Source organism: Tiliqua scincoides, chromosome 2 (assembly GCF_035046505.1).
Source record: "Tiliqua scincoides isolate rTilSci1 chromosome 2, rTilSci1.hap2, whole genome shotgun sequence".
NCBI classification, from domain to species: Eukaryota; Metazoa; Chordata; class Lepidosauria; order Squamata; family Scincidae; genus Tiliqua; species Tiliqua scincoides.
Window position 1 is genome coordinate 210,548,033 of NC_089822.1, and position 20,219 is coordinate 210,568,251.

General features: G+C 41.7%; 1 protein-coding gene across 2 annotated transcripts in view; it reads right to left on the reverse strand.

Moving 5' to 3' along the window:
• The window catches only part of PFKFB4 (6-phosphofructo-2-kinase/fructose-2,6-biphosphatase 4), an 84,248-nt gene that overhangs the window by 11,263 nt on the left and 52,766 nt on the right, over window positions 1-20,219 (reverse strand). For both annotated transcript variants that reach the window (XM_066614228.1, XM_066614227.1), the window contains exons 5-13: window positions 17,742-17,816; window positions 16,688-16,744; window positions 14,787-14,908; window positions 13,487-13,694; window positions 12,737-12,883; window positions 11,608-11,712; window positions 9,111-9,240; window positions 8,406-8,468; window positions 5,831-5,895 (exon numbers count right to left, since the gene is read on the reverse strand). In XM_066614228.1, coding sequence (XP_066470325.1) covers window positions 5,831-5,895; window positions 8,406-8,468; window positions 9,111-9,240; window positions 11,608-11,712; window positions 12,737-12,883; window positions 13,487-13,694; window positions 14,787-14,908; window positions 16,688-16,744; window positions 17,742-17,816 — 972 coding nt within the window. The remainder of the gene's footprint in view (window positions 1-5,830; window positions 5,896-8,405; window positions 8,469-9,110; window positions 9,241-11,607; window positions 11,713-12,736; window positions 12,884-13,486; window positions 13,695-14,786; window positions 14,909-16,687; window positions 16,745-17,741; window positions 17,817-20,219) is intronic.

A 20,219-nucleotide genomic window follows, 5' to 3' on the forward strand; every position in this document is an offset into this window, starting at 1 on the left:
CCCAGTCTCCAATGAGCCTCTGGCCCTCTGGAGATTTGTTGGAGCCTGCACTGGCCCGTTGCAACTGCTCTCAGTGTGAGGGCGACTGTTTGACCTCTCACGTGAGCTGTGGGATGAGGGCTCCCTCCACTGCTTGCTGTTTCACATCTGTGATGCAATAGCGGCAGCAAAGGAAAGGCTGGCCTTGCTTTGTGCAAGGCCCTTTATAGGCCTTGAGCTATTGCAAGACATTCATTCATTCATTCATATAAATTCATCTTTAATCTATTCATTTATGTAAACTTATGTAAATTTATTCAAATTTTAAATGTAAATTAATTCTTTTTTCCCCCGGCCCCCAACAGTGTTAGAGAGATGATGTAGCCCTCTTGCCAAAAACTTTGGACACCCCTGTCCTATATTTACATATGCTTGCAAACTGCAGGAGCTGAGCTTCTTGCAAGGCAGTTAGCAGCAAACTGCAGGGGCTGAGCTCTTTGCAGGGTAACCAGCAGTTATAACATCTGACTTTTGAATAGCCTCAGGGCTTGTGGCAGTTAGCTATTTGATCTTTTCAGCACCTTTTGGCAATCCACCCAAAGTGGGTCCCGACCCACAGTTTGGGAACCACTGTACTAGAGTTTATGCTATGTCTTGCGTTGGCCTTGTTCCTTGGACAGTGATAAAATCCATGCTGTGGTGCAGCACTACAACAAGCCTTCTGCTAGCTCGAGATTTCATGCAACACCACCAAGTCATTTCATCCTTCCCCCCACAGTTCTTTGGATTCAAGACAGTGAAATCAGCAACCAACATTTCACATCGCTCACTGTTTTGAACTGCCTCACCAGTGGCATACCTAGGGGGCAAATGCTCCGGGTGCCATGCCTGTGGGGGCAGTGCCACAAGCCTCGCCCCCCCCCCACTGCCTCCCCTTCCTTTTGAAGAGGGTAGCACTGACAGAGCAGCCCAGAGTTGCATGCACTCTCAGTGAAATTCCACACCACTCTAGGCCGCCATCCTTCCTCTCCTCCTTTATAGGAGGAAAGGCCTAGAGGACCATCACACCAGGAATTGCAGCCCCAGCGAAATGCCACTCTGGGCAGCATCTTTCCTCCTCCTTTACAGGAGGAGAGGGCAGAGCATGGAATGGGGGCAGCCATTCTGGCATGATTCTGAAAGGAGACAAAAGATCCAGAGCAGCATCATGCAGGGAGTAGCAGCCACTCTTGGTGTGATTTCATGCTGCTCTGGGCTGCGTCTTTCCTGTCCTTGGAGGAGAGAAAGGCGGGCAGTCCAGAGCGATGAGGAATCAACTGCTGGTGCGATTCTGGAAGTGACTGCGGTAATGTTACAATGTCACTGCAATTAATTCTGAGTCAAGGGGGCGGCAAACTGGGAGGTGGCCCCAGATGCAGAAAACTCCAGGACTGCCTCTGTGCCTCACCTCTGTCATATGGAAATTCTAAAATATTTCTACAGTGCAAAAAGTCAACTGAAATTCAGGACAACCCAACACTGATCCCATTTTACACATACTCTAAAGCAGGGTTCTCTAAACATTTCAACTGAAGGGCCACATCAAATATCTGGCACAGTGTCAAGAACCGGGGGGAAAAATTCAATATAAAATTTAAATATGTTAGAGATGGAACATGAATGAATGAATGGGTTCAAATGTCCAGAATTTCTCCAAGCACCAACACAGCCCAAGAAATAAAGCACACACTTAAATGGACACCTATTCCCCTAACCCACCAATACAACTCTGGTTGTGTTTGGTCAACTGGGTCAGAGGCTCTCAGGGGATCAGAGGCCGGTCATGGGCCGAATAGAGGTTCTCCGCAGGTCGCATCTGGCCCTCGGGTCAGGGTTTGGAGACCCCTGCTCTAAATCATGCAATAAAGGCTTGAAAAAATGCCAGCAAAGAAGGTAAAGGCATGAGCCATCATGTCAAATATTCTGAGCAAGCATTCCAGTCCATCTGCCATTCTGTGTCATTTTCACATATAGCTGCTATGACCAAGGATAAAAAAATATACTTCTGGGAATTCTTTGCACTGTGCTTCCCCCAGTCATTTGAAAATACATTTACAACTCAATTTCCGTCTCTATAACGCAAGAGACAGCATGGGATATGGTTAGAATATCAGGTTACAAGCAGGGAGACCTGAAATCTCTACTAAGCCATGAAATCTAGTTGGTGACTTTCAACACTATTAGCCTGCCTCACGGGGTTGTTGTGGGGAAAAAAAGCCCTGCATACCATACTGAGCTCCTTGGAGGAAGGGTGAGATATAAATGTGATTTTAAGATGTAGATAGGATGCATACAGTGATAAAAAGTGTGCATCATTCTGGCATCAATGCCGAACCATGGTGCCAACAAAGCAGCTAAGAGAACTGGGCACTAAATTTCAAAGTACGTTCTCATTCTACTTTCAGGTTAGGCTTTGTTCACAGTTTCAAAGAATTACGCAGACTGAAGCCAGATCAAACTAAACTCTGGTACTGTGCCACAGTCAAGTCAGACACTCACACAGCAGCCTTTCAAAGGCTTGCATCCTTTACAGCAGCGTCTTCCAAGATTTCAAAAGATTTTACTAATTCCCTTTTCTCTGCTTATTATACTCCCAGAGTGATAGGAAGTATAAGAGGAAGCTAACAGCTGCCCACCAACCAAATGGCACCACGTGCGTCATTTGTGAAGCACTCCTTGAACAAAAGGCTACAGCAACACTATTAAGACTCCATTGCAGCAACACAGCATTCAGATCCAGCAGGGCGGCTTAATGTAATGAAAATATTTATTTAGGTAAACATTCTGCTGACTCTACAACTGTGATACAATTCCAGACTGTGGCAGCTGTCAAAGCTTTCAAACAGCTCATTAACAGCTCTGCAAAAGCCTCCCTCATAGACAGCTGCTAACAGATAGGCTGCTAACAGAGCCATGACCTGAATACAGGACCATTCCCGCAAGGTATGTATAATGGACTATCTTGTTGTGTATGGACATGGAGAAAAGCCCTCTTCGCCTAGGCAAATTAAAATCGCTTCTGCAGGCCACGTGTGACACTCCCAGAAATCCCCTTTGGTGACATTCACTGAGTTGCAACAGCACCATAATGTGGAAAATGGAATAATCATGACGCAAAGAAAGAAACATGAGCATCAAAGAGGACAAACTATCACAGCACTGTTATCCAACTCTCAAACCCACTGCATTATTTACAAGCAACGCATCCCAAACAAGCGCATTTCCCAGGCCACTGAAACCAATGATGCTGTGCTCTCGTCAGTTTTTATCAAACCATTTACAACAATTCTTGCAGAATAGTTACTAACAATTCAGTTGATGCAATACTTTATGCAAAGCCAAGTTGACACAAACAACCACCCAAATTTAACCATGATGAACAGTTAAACACTGTATTATTCATTGTGTGCAGGTTATTGTTCCATTTGGCTTCTTTAACCATTATGAACCTGGTCAGAAATTCCCACCATTTGAGAATACTCAAGTTCAATTGAAATCAAGTGCATTACTAAGTGCAAGATAAATCAATGGCTGCAATCTATTGTCATCTATGCTGCTATTTCAAGACGAGTAATGTCCATATAAATGACTGACATTTATTGCAGAATCAAAAGAGTGTTGTTCTAATTCCTAATATATTAGTATTATTATTAATATACTAATTCCTAATTTATCAGTATAAATCAGGGGTGTTCAAAGTTTTTGGCAGGAGGGCCACATCATCTCTCTGACACTGTGTTGGGGGCCAGGGAAAAAAAGAATTTATATTTAAAATTTGAATAAATTTCCATAAGTTTACATAAATGAATAGATTAAAGATGAACTTATATGAATGAATGATGGTCTTGAAATAGCTCAAAGCCTATAAAAGGCCTTGCACAATGCAAGGCTGGCCTTTCCGTTGCTGCTGCTAGTGCATCACAGACCTGAAACAGCAAGCAGTGGAGGAAGCCCTCATCCCACAGCTCACGTGAGAGGTCAAACAGTTGCTCTCATGCTGAGAGCAGCTGCGTCGGACCAGTGCAGGCTCCAGCAGATCTCCAGAGGGCCAGAGGCTCATTGGAGACTGGGGGCTCCCTGAGGGCCGCAATGAGAGGCCTCGAGGGCCGCAAGTGGCCCCAGGGCCGGGGTTTGGGCACCCCTGGTATAAATCAACAAGTTGAGTCCTCATGCAGTCAACAGTATTATCAGAGGTTCTCTACTGCTCTGTCTGATGTTCCCAGAGCCATATGCATGTACAGCTGTTTTCAGCCTACATGTGCTGACTTACACACAGACCAATCCTATCCATTCCACAGCAAGCCACTACTGAAAGTGTGCCAGAAGCACTTTCCAGCAGTGCACTCAGTAGCACGCTGCCTGAATATCAGCGAAAAGGCTGTAACTTTCCTGCCTGTGTTGCCGGAGCTGAAGCTAGCCACAGGACTGGATAAGCCACAGTGGGAGGGGGAGGGTACAAAAAGACACAGAGGGGGGGGAAACCTGGGTGGAGAGGAAGCATATCCAGTGGTGATTGCGTGCACAGGATCCTAACCCCCATTGTCACTGCCTCCCCACCCCTTTTCTCTCCTTGGATCTGAGCTAGCGAAATTGCCAGCACAGGTCTGAGGAGACTCATTGTATGTCAAGATGCTTATGCAGGGGCAAGGGGATTTAAATCTCCATTCCCTGCTGAAGTCTCCAGATCCACCCCCACTGCTGTATACAGAACATCCATTTTTGGTGTTGCTGCACTAGCGGGGGGGGGGAGAATAGAATGGGCTCTCAATATATGTGGGAGAGTATCTAATACTTGGACCTTAGTAAATTGTGTGGGCAGATCCCCAAGCAGCTAGTATTAAAGTACGGTTTGTACCAAATTTAAGCCTGTTAATGAAATTCCTCAACACTAGAATGCAAAGTAGTTTACAAATTTTTAAATCAACCATCAAAATTAAACTCAAAGGCCCAAATCACTGCAGCCCTGTCTCACTCAAGCAGCTAACCATGCAGAGAGAAGTACCCATCCAGGTTTGGGTCCTGGGAGTAACCAGGCTGTTGCAGTCATGTCCAAAGTGGGCTGAAGAGACAAGGTGGCCTAGAAATATGGATAAGGGAAGGTGAAGAAAGCAGGAGGGTTGCAAACACAGGCATTTGCAATGAAGGGGAGCTCAAGACACCTATACGAAATTACTATGAAGTATACAGGGGGGGGCCGTATCCGTGGATTCACTTATCTGTGGATGCAGGAGGTCTTCCACGTCCCACCCTCCAGAGGTGAGGGGAGTTATGCATCCACCTACAGTCTCTGCTGGGCTCACTTAAAATAGCAAAAAAAGCTACTTCTGGTTTCTCTGGGGAAACCAGAAGTGACATTTTCAATGCCTTATAAGGCATAGGGAGGCCCAGGGAAGCCCCAGAGGGGCAGACACATACAGCCTCTGCCAGGCTCAAAAACCTCCAAAACGAGAAGGGACTGCAGTTCCCTTCACCTCTGCAGGGTGGAGGTGGCAAGTCTCCCCATACCTGGAACAGGACCCTCATGGATATGGGGCACATCTGTATATACGTAACAGAGATTACTGGTCCACATACAGCAAATTCAAAGCCCTTATGAAACTGAAGTAAATCTATAATATATATATTTGGCTGTGTTTTTTTTAAATCAAAAGCAGGTTTTTATTAAACTCAAAAGCAGGAAACACACAGGAATGAAGAAGTAGTGTGCAAAGACCCTTTGCTGCCTGGTCACTTTTCAGCTCCAGGCCATTTCCCAGCACTCCTTTCTCCCTGCAGAGTTTCAAACTCGTGTTTGCAAGAGCAACAGTCCTACCTGTGGTTTGTCTCTGTGCGTATTTACAGCTTCAACATTCAGAAATATAGATTCCACCTTGCAGCCTGCAGGCAAAAGTCAAAAATTAGATGTTTTGCTTCCTTACTTCAACAAGAACAACTCCTGTAAAATAAATTCTCACATTCACCTCCAAATTTACCAAAGGTAATTCCTTAGCAATTATTAAAAATCAGTTCTCAGAACACCTTGTTAAGTGCCGATTAATTAAGACATTTCAGCCTAATGTTGCACATATAACAGGGATCAAATGTATACACCTGTGGACTGGGCAGAAATAAGTGAACACAGCCCAGAGAAATACTGGGCTGTAATCCATCTGGCAAAAGGCCCTGGCAATTACTTTAAAGGCACAGAAGCCAATACAGGCATGTCCTTGTTGTAATATTTTGGTATCATCAGAAGCTCATTCATTTGGGAGATGCTTGTGATACTTTCCCATTTAAACTGGAGTTCAAAGATGACTTGCGGGTCACAAGAGGGTCATATGCCATAGTGGCTTCAATGGCACTTATGCAAATTTGAATTAGGGTTCCTCCTTTATTTACACTCTGGTCATTGCCAAGTACTCATCTTCTTAGGGATGGGCAGCAAGCAGGTCCCAAGGTACATAATATACAACTCCTGAAATCTTATTGGTAAGCCCCGATTTCAATGGAAAGCTCCCAGAGTTGTCAATTTTAAAATGGAATGCCAATAAATACTGAAGGACATATTTTTTTAAAAAGGAGGTTCTCTTAATTAAAAAGGAACATGTGTTGTTTTTAAAAAAAATTTTTAAATACCCTGTGTCAATATCTTTCAAACTTGACAAACTTCATAGGGAGGCCATTAGTTGTAAACAAAACTCTCACCAACTAACTTATCTCCTTCTGAAGTGAATTTAGCTGCAGTGCTTGACTGATGTTGGTGACAAATGTTTGCATCCTTTAAGTATTAAGAAAATTTCCAACAAGCAATTTTCTAACAAATGTGTTTGAAATTCATCGTTTGGACACTAGGTGGCCCTAGAGATTTCTCTTTGTTCAAAGGGATGATTGCATGAAACAATGCTGGTGTTTCAGAATACTGGGCTGGGGCACCTTCCTTATGAGGAAAGGCTACAGCCTTTGGGCCTCTTCAGCCTAGAAAAGAGACGCCTGAGGGGGGACATGACTGAGACATACAAAATTATGCACGGGAAGGACAAAGTGGATAGAGAGATGCTCTTTACACTCTCACATAACACCAGAACCAGGGGACATCCACTAAAATTGAGTGTTGGGAGGGTTAGGACAGACAAAAGAAAATATTTCTTTACTCAGCATGTGGTTGGTCTCTGGAACTCCTTGCCACAGGATGTGGTGACGGCATCTGGCCTAGATGCCTTTAAAAGGGGATTGGGCAAGTTTCTGGAGGAAAAATCCATTACGGGTTACAAGCCATGATGTGTATGCGCAACCTCCTGATTTTAGAAATGGGCTATGTCAGAATGCCAGATGCAAGGGAGGACACCAGGATGCAGGTCTCTTGTTATCTGGTGTGCTCCCTGGGGCATTTGGTGGGCCACTGTGAGATACAGGAAGCTGGACTATATGGGCCTATGGCCTGATCCAGTGGGGCTGTTCTTATGTTCTTAAGTCCATTTTCTTCAGTAAAACCAAGTCTTTGTCATCAGGTCATCTTCAGAGAACAAAAACATTGCAAATGGCACAACACACTTGATGTGGACTAACTACTGTCTTATCATTCAGAATAGATGCTTAAAGCATCATGCTTTTGAGTTGCGCAAAGTTATCTAGGGATGAGGCCATAAGCTGAAATAGGTTAAAGGTCACAACTCAGCAGTTGAGGATTCGGCTTTATGTGCAAAAGGTTCCAGGTTTACTTCCTGGCATCTCAAGCCAGGGAAAGGAAAAACCCCTGCCTGAAACCTTGGCGAGCCTCAGCCAGTCTGAGTAGGCAATATTGGAGCACTGGTCCAACTCAGTGTAAGACAGTTTCATTCGTTCACCTATGTTCTTCCTCAAGGCAGAAGTCAAAAAAGGAAAGAGGAGTTTAAAAAAAACAGATGCTTCTGTGCCAGAGCACATCTGCCAAGTGGCAAGTTTCATTTCAATCCACAGGGAGAACAAAGGGAACTGAAGCAGACACTTAAATAGATTAACAATGGGTCACATGGGAAGGTTTCAAGTTGATATATATCTTATCAACAGTTTTACTTGTTCTTATACAATATTATCATAATATCTGTTCTTATTCCAATCATCATCATACTCACAACTATGCTGAAGATGCAAGAAAAGCAGAAACAGGTATAAACAGATGAAAATTTAAATTATAATGCAACAATTAAATCTGAGCTATGGCTTGCCCATTATTACTTTAATCTTACTGCTTGAGTACATCAGCATATACCTGGGAAGCCTTTTTTCCAATTGTTTCATTTGGTCTATAAACAACTATGACTGAAAAATGAATCGGCAATTTTCCCCAAACATAAACGGTTTTCAAAACAATGTTGGTTAAACTCATGACATATGAATACTTTTACAGGGTAAATTTTGTAAGCACTTACCATAAGCCACTGGTGTGAGCTTTAAGACAGTATGGAGTGGGCACTTGAGATAAGGCAGTTGTTCTAAAAGGAGAAAAGTAACAGTGAGTAACAGGCATGGCACTCCTTCAGAGCACTGCATGCATAGATCAGGGAAAGCAATCTCTTTTATCAAGTAATTGTTTGGACTACAAGTGCACTGCTGTCAATGCCTCTCCCATTCCCAGAATTATTGTTCCCAAACTAGAGAGGGTCAATACAATGCAAAATTCACAAATCCAGAAAAGTTGCTCCATTGGCACAAGCTCTTTTCAAGACCTTCTTATGGTCCTCTGTAATCTATCTGCTACAGCCTGCATCTACCCTATTCAACATCTTTCTCATAATGAAATGCAGTTTCCAATGCGCTGGGGCTCCGCACTCCAAGAAGTTTTGCACTAGTGCAAAAGTTCATGGAACAGCACTAGGGCAATCCAACCAACACACTAAAACTAAAACTGATGCCCTCAAAAACAAATATTTATATTCAAATTAAACAATAGCCTGGCCATTAGGTAGGATTGTTGGTATGGTAAGGGTCATGAAAAACACCACTTGCACACTCATTTAAGATACGACACTTTTGACACATGACAGCATAGTTGAAAATTAATCACCCACTCCAAAAGTACTGTTGACACGCAGAAAGGACAATTCTACACAACAGTTTGCAGCAAAGGAACCTACCTGCAGGTTTGTCCAGAAAATAAGCAAGCAGACAGCGCATAACAGCTTGGTGGCAGATTACAAGCACATTTTCCTGCCTTTCCAACTCCATAATCACTGGCTCCAATCTCTGAACTAGATCTTCATAGGACTGGAGAAAAAAACCAAAAAAATAAATCAAAGTGAGTCTCTTAAATAAGACATTCAAAATTGTTCAGATGGTCATGATCAGAAAAAATACTGAAGACCACAAACCTTGGTCTGAGTACATTGACTCAAGGTCAAGTTCAATTTATTGTTTAAACCAAATCCTGGTGACTGTGGGGGTGGAGGTGGGAAAGAAAAGGAAATAGGACATTTTAAAGGTGACCTCCACTATCAAACTGATATCAATATGCCCAGCTCACAATATGGAAATATCCCAAGATGCCCAGTTCACCCATAAGGCTCTTCTCTGACCAAAAAAGCTATCCCTCTCAGAGAACCAGTTAACTGTGGTATGGGCCTCCAAGGGTGAACAGAAAGGTCATAGATAAGGGCAATCAACAAATGAGGATAAAAAGGTTAGGGTAAAAGGGATGAGTCAGAGTACTAGACCCCCTCTAATGGATATCTCTGTAAACAAACTGCCGATGTGTATTGAATTGCCACCCTCAGATCAACATCCTGTACTGATAACATGCCAAATGTTGTTTTGTGTGTCTGCCTGTATGTTATTTTTCCCTGGATACTTTTTCTCTCTTTGTGTCCTCTTGTCCCCCTCCCCTATCTAAAAGGCCCTATAAAACCTGCATCATTGTAATCCTTCAGGGTCCTCCACATGTGTGTGGAGGTCCCGTTTGCAAACAAGTAAACGTTAGAAGTCCTTTGAATTCTCCTGTCATCTGTTGATTGCCTCTCCAAAAATCCAAAGAACTGTGTGTGTGTTCATTTGGGGTCATTACTACAAAATGGCTGTTGTAAGCATATGCATAAAAAAGGACTAGCAGCAGCAGCAGCAACACGGTCTCCTATCCCTCTAACTGTACCTGGGTTCAGGCAACTGAGCACAATGTTCTCCCTCTAACCATACAATGCAAGGCTCTCTGCACGGCAAGGGAGTGAGGTGACAGGGTTCTCTACACATGAAAACAGGAGCTTGTCTTTACCTGCCTTTACAGCTGGCATAACCCTGTCCAGCTTGGAACTGGATCTTACAAACCTCTTCATAGAAATTAGCTTTTTAACTTTTAATCACTTATCTGTACTCTCAACCCAAGTGTTTAAAGATGATTACTACATGGAGGTCATGGCTTTTCCTGTGAGGTTATGCACATAATCCTCTCACCCAAACATGTTCATCCTTCCCCACTAAGCATGGACATGCATACATACAAGATCTGATAATACACCCCCCCCCAAAGTATAGCTTGCAGAAGATAATGGGTTGATATTGCCAGTCTTACTGATGTTTTGTTAACGGCCTGGTGATTTGTAAGGCTATTGTTCTATTGACTCATTTAGGAATAATTACATATGCTTTCTTGCTGATGTTTTTGGGAACAGCTGGAACATTTCCATAGAAATAAACCTTTAGAGAAACATCTCTCATTTGTAATTTTATTACAGTTATTAGTGAAGCTGAAACTTGTTGATAAGGTAAGTAGCAGAGAATCTGTGAATGAATGAAGACTGATTGGTTTGACAGAACAGTATGTACCATAACCTTTTGGGGGGAGATGGTGGCAGCACCACCTGACATGGTAGCAAAGATGCATCTTTGCTACCATTAGGAACACATGAATAGCATACAACCAGAATCACCCCAAAGTCAGACATCAAGCAAGGATGTTTGAAAAGAACAAATACAAAATCACGTCCTTTACATCCTTGGAAAGGTCAGCAAACAACTCTAGAAAGTTTTCCATCTTACTGAACATCCATTACAACATGGCCTCTTGCACGTACAATAAATAATGGCCATCTGTAGTCTGCTATTGTTCTGGGCATGGAGATCACACAGCCAACTGATGGTAGGCAGAACACTTAGCGAACATAGGAAGCACAAACAGTGCAACAGCTGTTTTAATGAAAGCCTTTTACCAATGCTTGACTTCCAATGCTAGTTCACAGAAGGTCAGGCCATCCCACAGCAATTATCAGCTTCAGCCTTATGGCTTGAGGCTAATGTCTGCAGGAGACTGATACTCCCCCCCCCCCATCCACTAAGTGGCTAATAGGTCTTTCAGGCTTACCTAGAACTTGAACCAGAAAAGGTTATCAAGGGTGCACAAATGAACACAAAGCAGATTATTGCTGCTTTGACTTAAAGTTTCTCCATGCAAATGAAAACCAACACTGTTCCAGTAATACATGAGAACAGAAAGACTTTTGTATATTTCCAGATACAGCATGGATACCTATGGAGGAAAAATATCACTCTCTCATTTTCTCACTCACCCCCCCACCACCACCACCGCAATATCATATTGCATCCCGAGTTCACAAAGGGGGAAAAATCATAGCCAGAGTAACATACTTCTCCCTTAGGATATCTGTATCTGTATTTGTCCTGGTCTCTCAAAGCAAATTCTAATGGATAATTTTCCTGAATTTCTTCGTATGTCATTTCTTCACATACACCCTAGGGGGAAACACAGAAACGTATCAGAAAGCCAATGCTTAATGCCCAAGAGACTAGGCTGTGAACGGGCATGTTCTCAGCTGAAATCTCAATGGATAGCCTTAGGCAAGTCACTCTCCCTCCTCACTCCAGACTCCCATCTGCTATATATGAGAACAACAATACCAAGGTATCTCACAAGGTTGTTGAAAGATTTCTGAGACTGCATGTGATGTGCAATGAATACACAATACCATGCCGTTTATCATTATTAAAATTAAGGACATTAAGAGCCTGCAACAGAACCCATATTAAAATATCAGTTACCAAATGTTTAGCCATCTCAAGCAGCTGCATTTCATATTTTGAAAGTTGCACAACAAACTCCCCTGTGAACAGCAAAGTATCCTGGGGCCATTGCATTATCTGGACTGAGATCTTCTAGTATGCAGTTTCCAAAGTATTATGGCCTTGAGGGACTGCTAGGGTTGCAAGTACAGTCTGACTGGTCTTGCCAGCTACATACAACATCCTTACAGTATATAAGGGTTGCAAGAACAAAAGACATTCTATTTTTTCCTCTCGTCTTCCCCCCTTTTCACTGAAGGTTCACAAGATCGATCGGCACAATCTGAATGTTCCCCCTTGGTCCATACACATTCATGTATTCTAAACTGGGAACATAATGTTATTTCAATTTTAAAACACTGGGGGTTTGGGCTTAGCTGTGAGTGAGGCATAGGTCAGTCAGACATGCCAGGTCTAACTGAATTGTGAAAGCTAAGTATCAAGGGGAGATAAAGATTTCAAGCAGTTGTCAAAGCTGCCCGAGTCAATGTGAAGTAACCTTTGATTATCTTCTGCTCCTGTTAATAAATAATGCTATTTGTAAAGTCACATGTATAGCTATGTGCTGTAAAAAACTAAAAAGACTGAAAACAAACCTTGCAGACACAAAAATCTCCAGAAACCCTATTATTGCACCATAAAATTCTTCCACCATAAAGACCACAACCACTTAAATGTAGCCACTGGAATACCTTACCGCATCTATTTCATTCAAAACCTTCCACTGCTCATAAGGCACTCCCAAAGCCTCTGCAGTCTGAATGGTCCTTTTCATTTGGCTTGTCCATACTTTCAGATCTTTGATGTTTTGCTCATTAATGAACTGTGCCAAACTCCTGGCAAACTGCAAAATAAAGTTACATGAGGCAATCACAGTTGACTTACTCCACTCAAGTCAGATGCTAATAGGCCTTATTCCTGTAACCATGAGATAATGATGTCTTTCAAAAAGCCTCTGTGTCTGCCTTCAACAGAACAATCCTATTGGCATTTTAAACAAGAATCACAAAGGACAATTCTTATACTGCAACATTCTTTTGCCAAATTGAAATGATCTCTGGCTAGGACCCAACAGAGTGACTGCAGAAGCACAAAGCATATAGGGGGGAAGGTAACTTCCAATTTATATTGTTAATTTGCTCCTTCTTGCTGTAGCCCCACTACACAGAGTAGTACATATCCCACTTGATAAATATCTCATCCCAGAGATATCTTCTGATCTCTTAATCAGAAGCAGCTTTTCATGGGATAGAAAAGTAGTGGGAAGGTGGACATGAGCAAGCCTAAACCTTAAGAGGAATACTGAAGATCACTTCAGTCTCACTAGGAAAGCAAAAGCAACACCAAAGTAAGTTCAAAATTTACATCTAGACATTATTTGAAAATGAAAGGTTGAGTGGCTTTAGAGGAGAAAGCAGTTACACCAGGGTCTACAGATAGCACATACCTCTTTCCCTCTGCAGGACAACCCAGTATCTCCTCCGATTCTTCCCTTTAGATTTAATTCACTCTCACCATGTCGACAGAGGTAGATGGAGCGAGGAGTTACATGGATATTCATGAGGTAGTAAACAATCCGACTCTGGATATGGTCCAGTACTCTGTTAACAAGGTAACTTCTTCCAACATCCATTATTTTAATATAAGAAAGATCCCTGTTTGGATAAAAAAAATAACCCGTTCTTTAATATTACAGTATCAGGAGTTAATTTTTGCCACCTATATCTTGGAGGAAAGGGGATTGCTTTATCTTTCTCTGGAATATCAGGAGCCGATACCAGGGACTGGCACTTCTTGGATGGTATAACTAAGTTTCACTTGAAATCAGGCACAAATATTTAGCTTTTGTGCAAGGGTAGGGTCTATCTATTCACTACATCTGGGTTCAGGAAGGAAGTCCTTAACCATACCGCAGAGTCTGCGGTTTGGTTCACTTGCTCAAGGCATCTGGAACTATTTAGTTTTCAGGCCATGTACAGAGTTTGCCCACTCTTTTGCTTGTGAGAAACTGAGTGGACTGGGCATGCACTATAAGTAACTGTAAAGTTTACAATTGCTATAATTAAAGATGTTTTTAACATTTGTTTAATATTTTAAAAAACCCACTCCCTAGGCACTTTACTGTATAGCACCCTAGAAAGTAAAGATTCAATAAGTGATTGTCCATGACAAATCTATATGTTGGAGGAATGGTGAAGGGATAGGTGGCTTGCTTCCTCAGGAGTGAAGAGCCCAGGCTCAAACAACCCATAATTCAAACTTCATAGAACCAGACATACAAACAGCCTGCAAGAGCAGGTACATAGCCAATGAGGACCAGAGAGTTTATTGACTGCTTTGAGGAGAGGAACTGAGAAGTACAAATGATAGCAACCATAAATTGAGATGTGAAGGCGCAGTTTCAGTTCATTTGTACCTCTCTACCTGGCACAAAGCCATTCCTTATAAATTTCAAAACATTTTCTGTATCTTTCAAACTTGTCTTTGTTTTCTGCTTAAAAGCACATCTGTACTTCTTCCAAGGAGCAGAGAGTGTGTCACAGAGAACCCATCCTGCAAAACGGCCATTGTAACACAGAGCTATATAATCAAATGATTATGAACTGAAGTTTTCCACCTGTTCAGCATAAAAGTTAACTGAAAGTTTCATATTTGAAAACACAAATAAGTTTGTCTGAGAGCAACTTTGCGAATATATACTGCAGATCAACCAAGTAGGCAACATACAGTTTTATGTGGCCACTTACTTATCTAGATTTTCATCTAGAGTCTCGTAGGAATTCTTATAGCACTCAATTCTTTTCATGAAGTCCTCTGTAGCTTCATCACTGCCACAGTCAACATAGTCAGGACTTCCGAGTTTCACTTGCTAATTAAGAAAGAGAAACAGACAGGAGTTTCTTTAAAAAAAAAACACCTACTGATCAATCGTTAAATAAAAGAATTCCCCAGTTAAAATAGTCTGGAACAAGAGAAAAAAATGACACCTTCTAGTGAAGAAGAGTTGGTTACTCTTTGTTTATGGATCCTGACTAAGAAAACTGACTAAGTTTTAAAAGAATATTATTATTATTAACTTTGAGTTAAATAACTCAATTATTAACTCTGAGTCCCTTCGGGGAGAAAGGCGGGGTAAAAATAAAGTTATTATTTATTATTATTTATATCCCGCCTTTTCCTCAAAGGGACCCAAGGCGGCTTACAACAATAATTAAAAACACACATTGAAAACATAATTTAAAACAAGGTAAAAACATATCAATGAACAGACATCTTAAAAAACAGCAATCAGATAAAAAGTTTAAAAGAGTAACCAGCAGCAATTTATAAAAAAGGACCCATGGCCTGTAACCAGTTGTTAAAAGGTGTAAAAGATGTTTTTAAAAATATGTTGTTAAAAAGGCCAGGAACTCAGAAGGCTTGTCTAAAAAGAACAGTCTTCAGGCTTCGACAGAAAGAAGCTTAGAAGTTTAATTCAATGAGAAGAATAACTTGGATGGTGATTTGTTATTCGCTGCTTTTTGTGAACTTAATAGATTGAACTTGTTCCCATTTCATTAAGACTGGATACACACAAACATTTGTGTTGCATTTGACATATAGGCATATAGGCCAGATGCCATCACCATATGCTGTGGCAAGGAGCTCCACAGACCAACTACATGCTGAGTAAAGAAATATTTTCTTTTGTCTGTTCTAACTCTCCCAACACTCAATTTTATCGGATGTCCCCTGGTTCTGGTGTTGTGTGAGAAGGTAAAGAGCATCTCTCTATCCACTCTGTCCATCCCCTGCATCATTTTGTATGTCTCAATCATGTCCACCCTCAGGCACCTCTTTTCTAGGCTGAAGAGGCCCAAACGCCATAGTCTTTCCTCATAAGGAAGGTGCCCCTGTCCAGTAATCATCTTAGTCGCTCTCTTTTGCACCTTTTCCATTTCCACTATGTCTTTTTTGAGATGTGGTGACCAGAACTGGACACAATACTCCAGGTGTGGCCTTACCGTAGATTTGTACAATGGCATTATAATATTAGCCACTTGGTTCTCAATACCTTTTCTAATGATCCCAAGCATAGAATTGGTCTTTACCACTACTGCACATTGAATTGACACTTTCATCAAGCTGCCCACCACCACTCCAAGATCCTTCTCCTGATCTGTCACAGACAGCTCAGAACCTATTAGCGTATATGTGAAGCTTTGATTTTTTGCCCCAACGTGCATGACTTTACATTTACTTACATAAGTGTAGAAGAACAGATGGGTAGAAGAATGCAGTGACACAAGTTAACTAAAAAAAGACTCAAATTTTTTTTAATCTATAGGTAAAAAATGATGTGACAGAAATTGGGCAAGACAATGTGGGAGTTCACACAATTAAAACAAAACCTTGTACCTCTAATGCAGTGCAAGATCTGCCACAGAAAATCAGGAAGTAGTTTGCATCACATCATGCCGTATGATCTGTACTCTTGCTTTAGCAAATAGCAGCAGCAAACTGCACACAAAATAACTGATATGCATTCTAAGTCCAAGACCAAGATAACTACAATAAGAAAGATTTAGGAGGGAACCACCACCACAACCACATGACTGGTCCTGCGAAGGATGACAACACAGATATCTTAAGAAAGTTGCCTACTTACCACAATGTTTGCAGTGATGACCTCTGGATCAACACACACTGACTCAACAAAAAAGGTCTTTGAGCCAAAAAGGAATCACATTTATGGAGGAAATAAAAAAAGATAAAGAATTAGAACTAACCCTGTGACCAATACTGCAAACACATGCTAGCATACACTTATTTTTATAAGATATATTTTGGTCTCAAAGATTCCACATGTTGAATGTCTCTTCAGAGAGAAATATATAATATTTTTTCCAAATAGTTTTGGGCATTTCTAGACAGCATTGTTTTAATAAAGCAGTTGTAAAATGTGAAGGCAGTTATGTCAGGGAAACCAGGTAGCATCATGGCTAAAGCCCATAAAACAGTATGGGAGCCACAATGCAGCCCAGCACAATTGATATCACAAAAAACATAGCTTGTGGCAGCCGAAAAGAAACACAAGATATATTCAAACTATATCAATTCTCTTTCAATCAAGTCTGCTGTGAAGAAGTAGCACCTGACCAAAAATATCAGTAAGGGGTGGGTATAAATAGAGCACTTCTACCAGTATTTAAGCTTCAATGTTATTGTCATATTACCCACTGCTAATCAAAAGTGATGCTTTGTAGATTTAATTCCATGCTTGGTGCTTTTTAGAGGATGTACAAGCTTACCAAGAAAACACCCCTTCCCCAAACTCTTCACAGTTACAGAGAAGCTCTATAAATAAGGCAGGTGAATGGGATAACCTATTAATTGTTGCATCAAATGTTATTTCTTAAGCCTGATCAGAGATGCTACAAGAATGCCATCATGATCACAATGAAATCCTCTCTCTGCCAGTGAAAATAGGAGCTACTGCTAATGATTACTTTAACCGACTCTAGAAAACAAAGCTACTGATTAACTTCACAGTATGAGCAGCAATTAGCATAGTTTAGCTGCCAAGACATTTTTATGATTTTTTGTTTTAATAACAAAATCATATGAAACTTCCAGTTAATGCCATCCTAAAATTTAGTGACATATTGACCAAAAAAATCCATTTGTTGCACTACTATGCTACTCCACTTTTCCCCTCTTACCTTATACCCATTTTCCTCACCAAACTTATAAATGGTTTCTCTGCGTTCTCGTGTAGTGTTTGTGGCATCAAAAACCTATAGGAGAAACAAAGCAACTTTAGAAGGAAAAGAGCTAGTTGCAACCTGAAAAGAGGATACTGGCCAACAAACATCTCTGACACTTTTTTCTTTTTGCAGATACATGCGAACAGCACATATGCATCTGCAAAACTAACACACGCACACAGGAAATGCACATCTTGTGCCTCACACACATGCACTGGGGTCCAGGACTGCAGTTTTATGCCACAAGTACCCACATCACATTCATGGGAAGCTGTTAAAATACCCCATCCAAATACATTTTTACGCAAACATTATTCCACTGAGTTCACTGGCACTTATTCCCAAGCATGCATGGAACTGCAGCTCCTGTTTCAATATATTTCCATGAAGAAAACAAGAGAAGAAGAAAATATTCAGGTATGAATATACTGCAGAACCACCACCACCACCACCACCACAGAAAGGACAGCATTTCTAGCACAACTGACATGGGGTCCAATCCTATCCAAATTTCCAGTGCCAGTGCAGCTGCAATGAAGCCCCGAGGCAAACATTCCCTTTGTGACAAAAAAGGGGACATCAACAACCAGGTAACATCTGAATTAGGAAAGTCTCTGCCTGTAGCCATGTTGAGAGGCCTAGGCATAGGGCTCCAGCTGTAACCGATTTTAATGAGTGCATACCAGGCCTGGTAGAACTGTGGAGGAGGCTGTTTCACAGGGCCCTCAAATATTGTACCAAGCTACCAAGTGAGCTTCAAGGCCAACATGATTAACAACAGGGTTCAGCTGTGAACCTCTCAGGTTGGGAGGGGGGATTCCACCATGAGTGAGAAGGCTTGTGGCACGTCCACCCCTAGAATGTTCGAGTAGAACGGAGTTCTGATTGGTGGATGGGTCAGGGGACCTATAAAGGTGAGGGAGAAGAGTACCTGTTGTTCTCACTTTGTTTGTGGCTGAGGGGGCCTGAGATTCTGGACCCTCCTGGCAAGAGTGACCCAACTTGACTGCAGCAAGATGGGGTAGATTGGACTTTGAAAGCTAGGACTTTGGTGAGTGATACTTAGAGCTAGAAGTTAGTTGTTATTTTATTTGTGCTGGGTGTTGTATTGTATTGGTGTGCTCTTTTGCTAAATTTCTTAATCTTAGACTGATGCAGTGCTGTCTGTATAACCTTGCTTTAATCTTTTATTCAATAAATCCTATTCTTTACAACTGACTGGATTATTGGGAAGGAGAAAGTACAGGGGGCTGGTTGTGGGAGACAATCCAGTGTGTCTGGGGAGGACCCCGGAGACCCTGTAATGGGAGTCAACTCCTTTTCCAAGCTGAGCCCAAGGGGGTGTAAGCTGGAGTACGACTCAAGGGGGAGGGTTCCCCAAATTTTGTCCTGGCTACCAGGAGTGGAAGCTCTGGGGTTTAAGAGCTAACTGGCAAACGGTCTTGGAGTGATGTGCGGGTGCCAAGGGGCCATAAGGGTTTGTGGCCACTTGATCACCCTGAGGGCAATAAAGAGATCACACTGTCAGGAGGAGTGTGGTCTGGTTTTTGTCACACCCTTAACTTCTGGAGATCTCCATAACTATCCTCCCACCACAGGATGCTTTGCACATCCCATTGGCACGGTTACACCAGTGCTAGAAAGTTGGATAGGATTTGGTCCATGATCTACTAAGCTCCAGTAACAAGAAAAAACAAATGACTTCTACAATGATGCTGAAACTAGCATCTTAAAATGATTGGCTTTAATGATAACTGAGCAATTTGTTCTACTACAATAAATGGACTAAAAATACTGTAGAAGATATAACTACTATCATTTATTTCCAAGACTCAGGAAACCTAACACACATAAAAGATAAAACTGAATAACAAGGTTTTTCCAAAAATTTTACAATGTCCATTTTCATTTCTTTGTTTTCAAACTTCTAATGGAAAAGGATTCTCAAAAGAACCCTTTTTTACAAGGAGAAAATATATGGTGAAAGTATTTAGTTTCACTAAATTTCTCAAACCAGTACTGAAAAAGCAAAGTCAAGTGCTCCAAACGTATTGTCTAACTAACATCATACCCATGTCTTATTTTCTAACATCTGGCTCAGAACACCTGTCAAGGAACATATTTAGGTCTAGATCAGCCATTTTCAACCTTTTTCAGTTCACGGCACACTGTCAAGGCACTCCCAGTTTTTTACTTACATTAAATTACTACATTACAATTAAATCATTACATGACAAAGGGCACAATCCTAACCAGGTCTACTCAGAAGTAAGTCCTATTTTGTTCAATGGGGCTTACTCTCAGGAAAGTGTGGTTAGGATTGCAGCCAAAGACTTGGGGGAGGGATGTGCCTGTGGGACTTACTTCTGAGTAGACATGCCTAGGATTGGGCTTTTGGTTGCACTCTTTTTTTCCCAAATACATGAGCAGGCA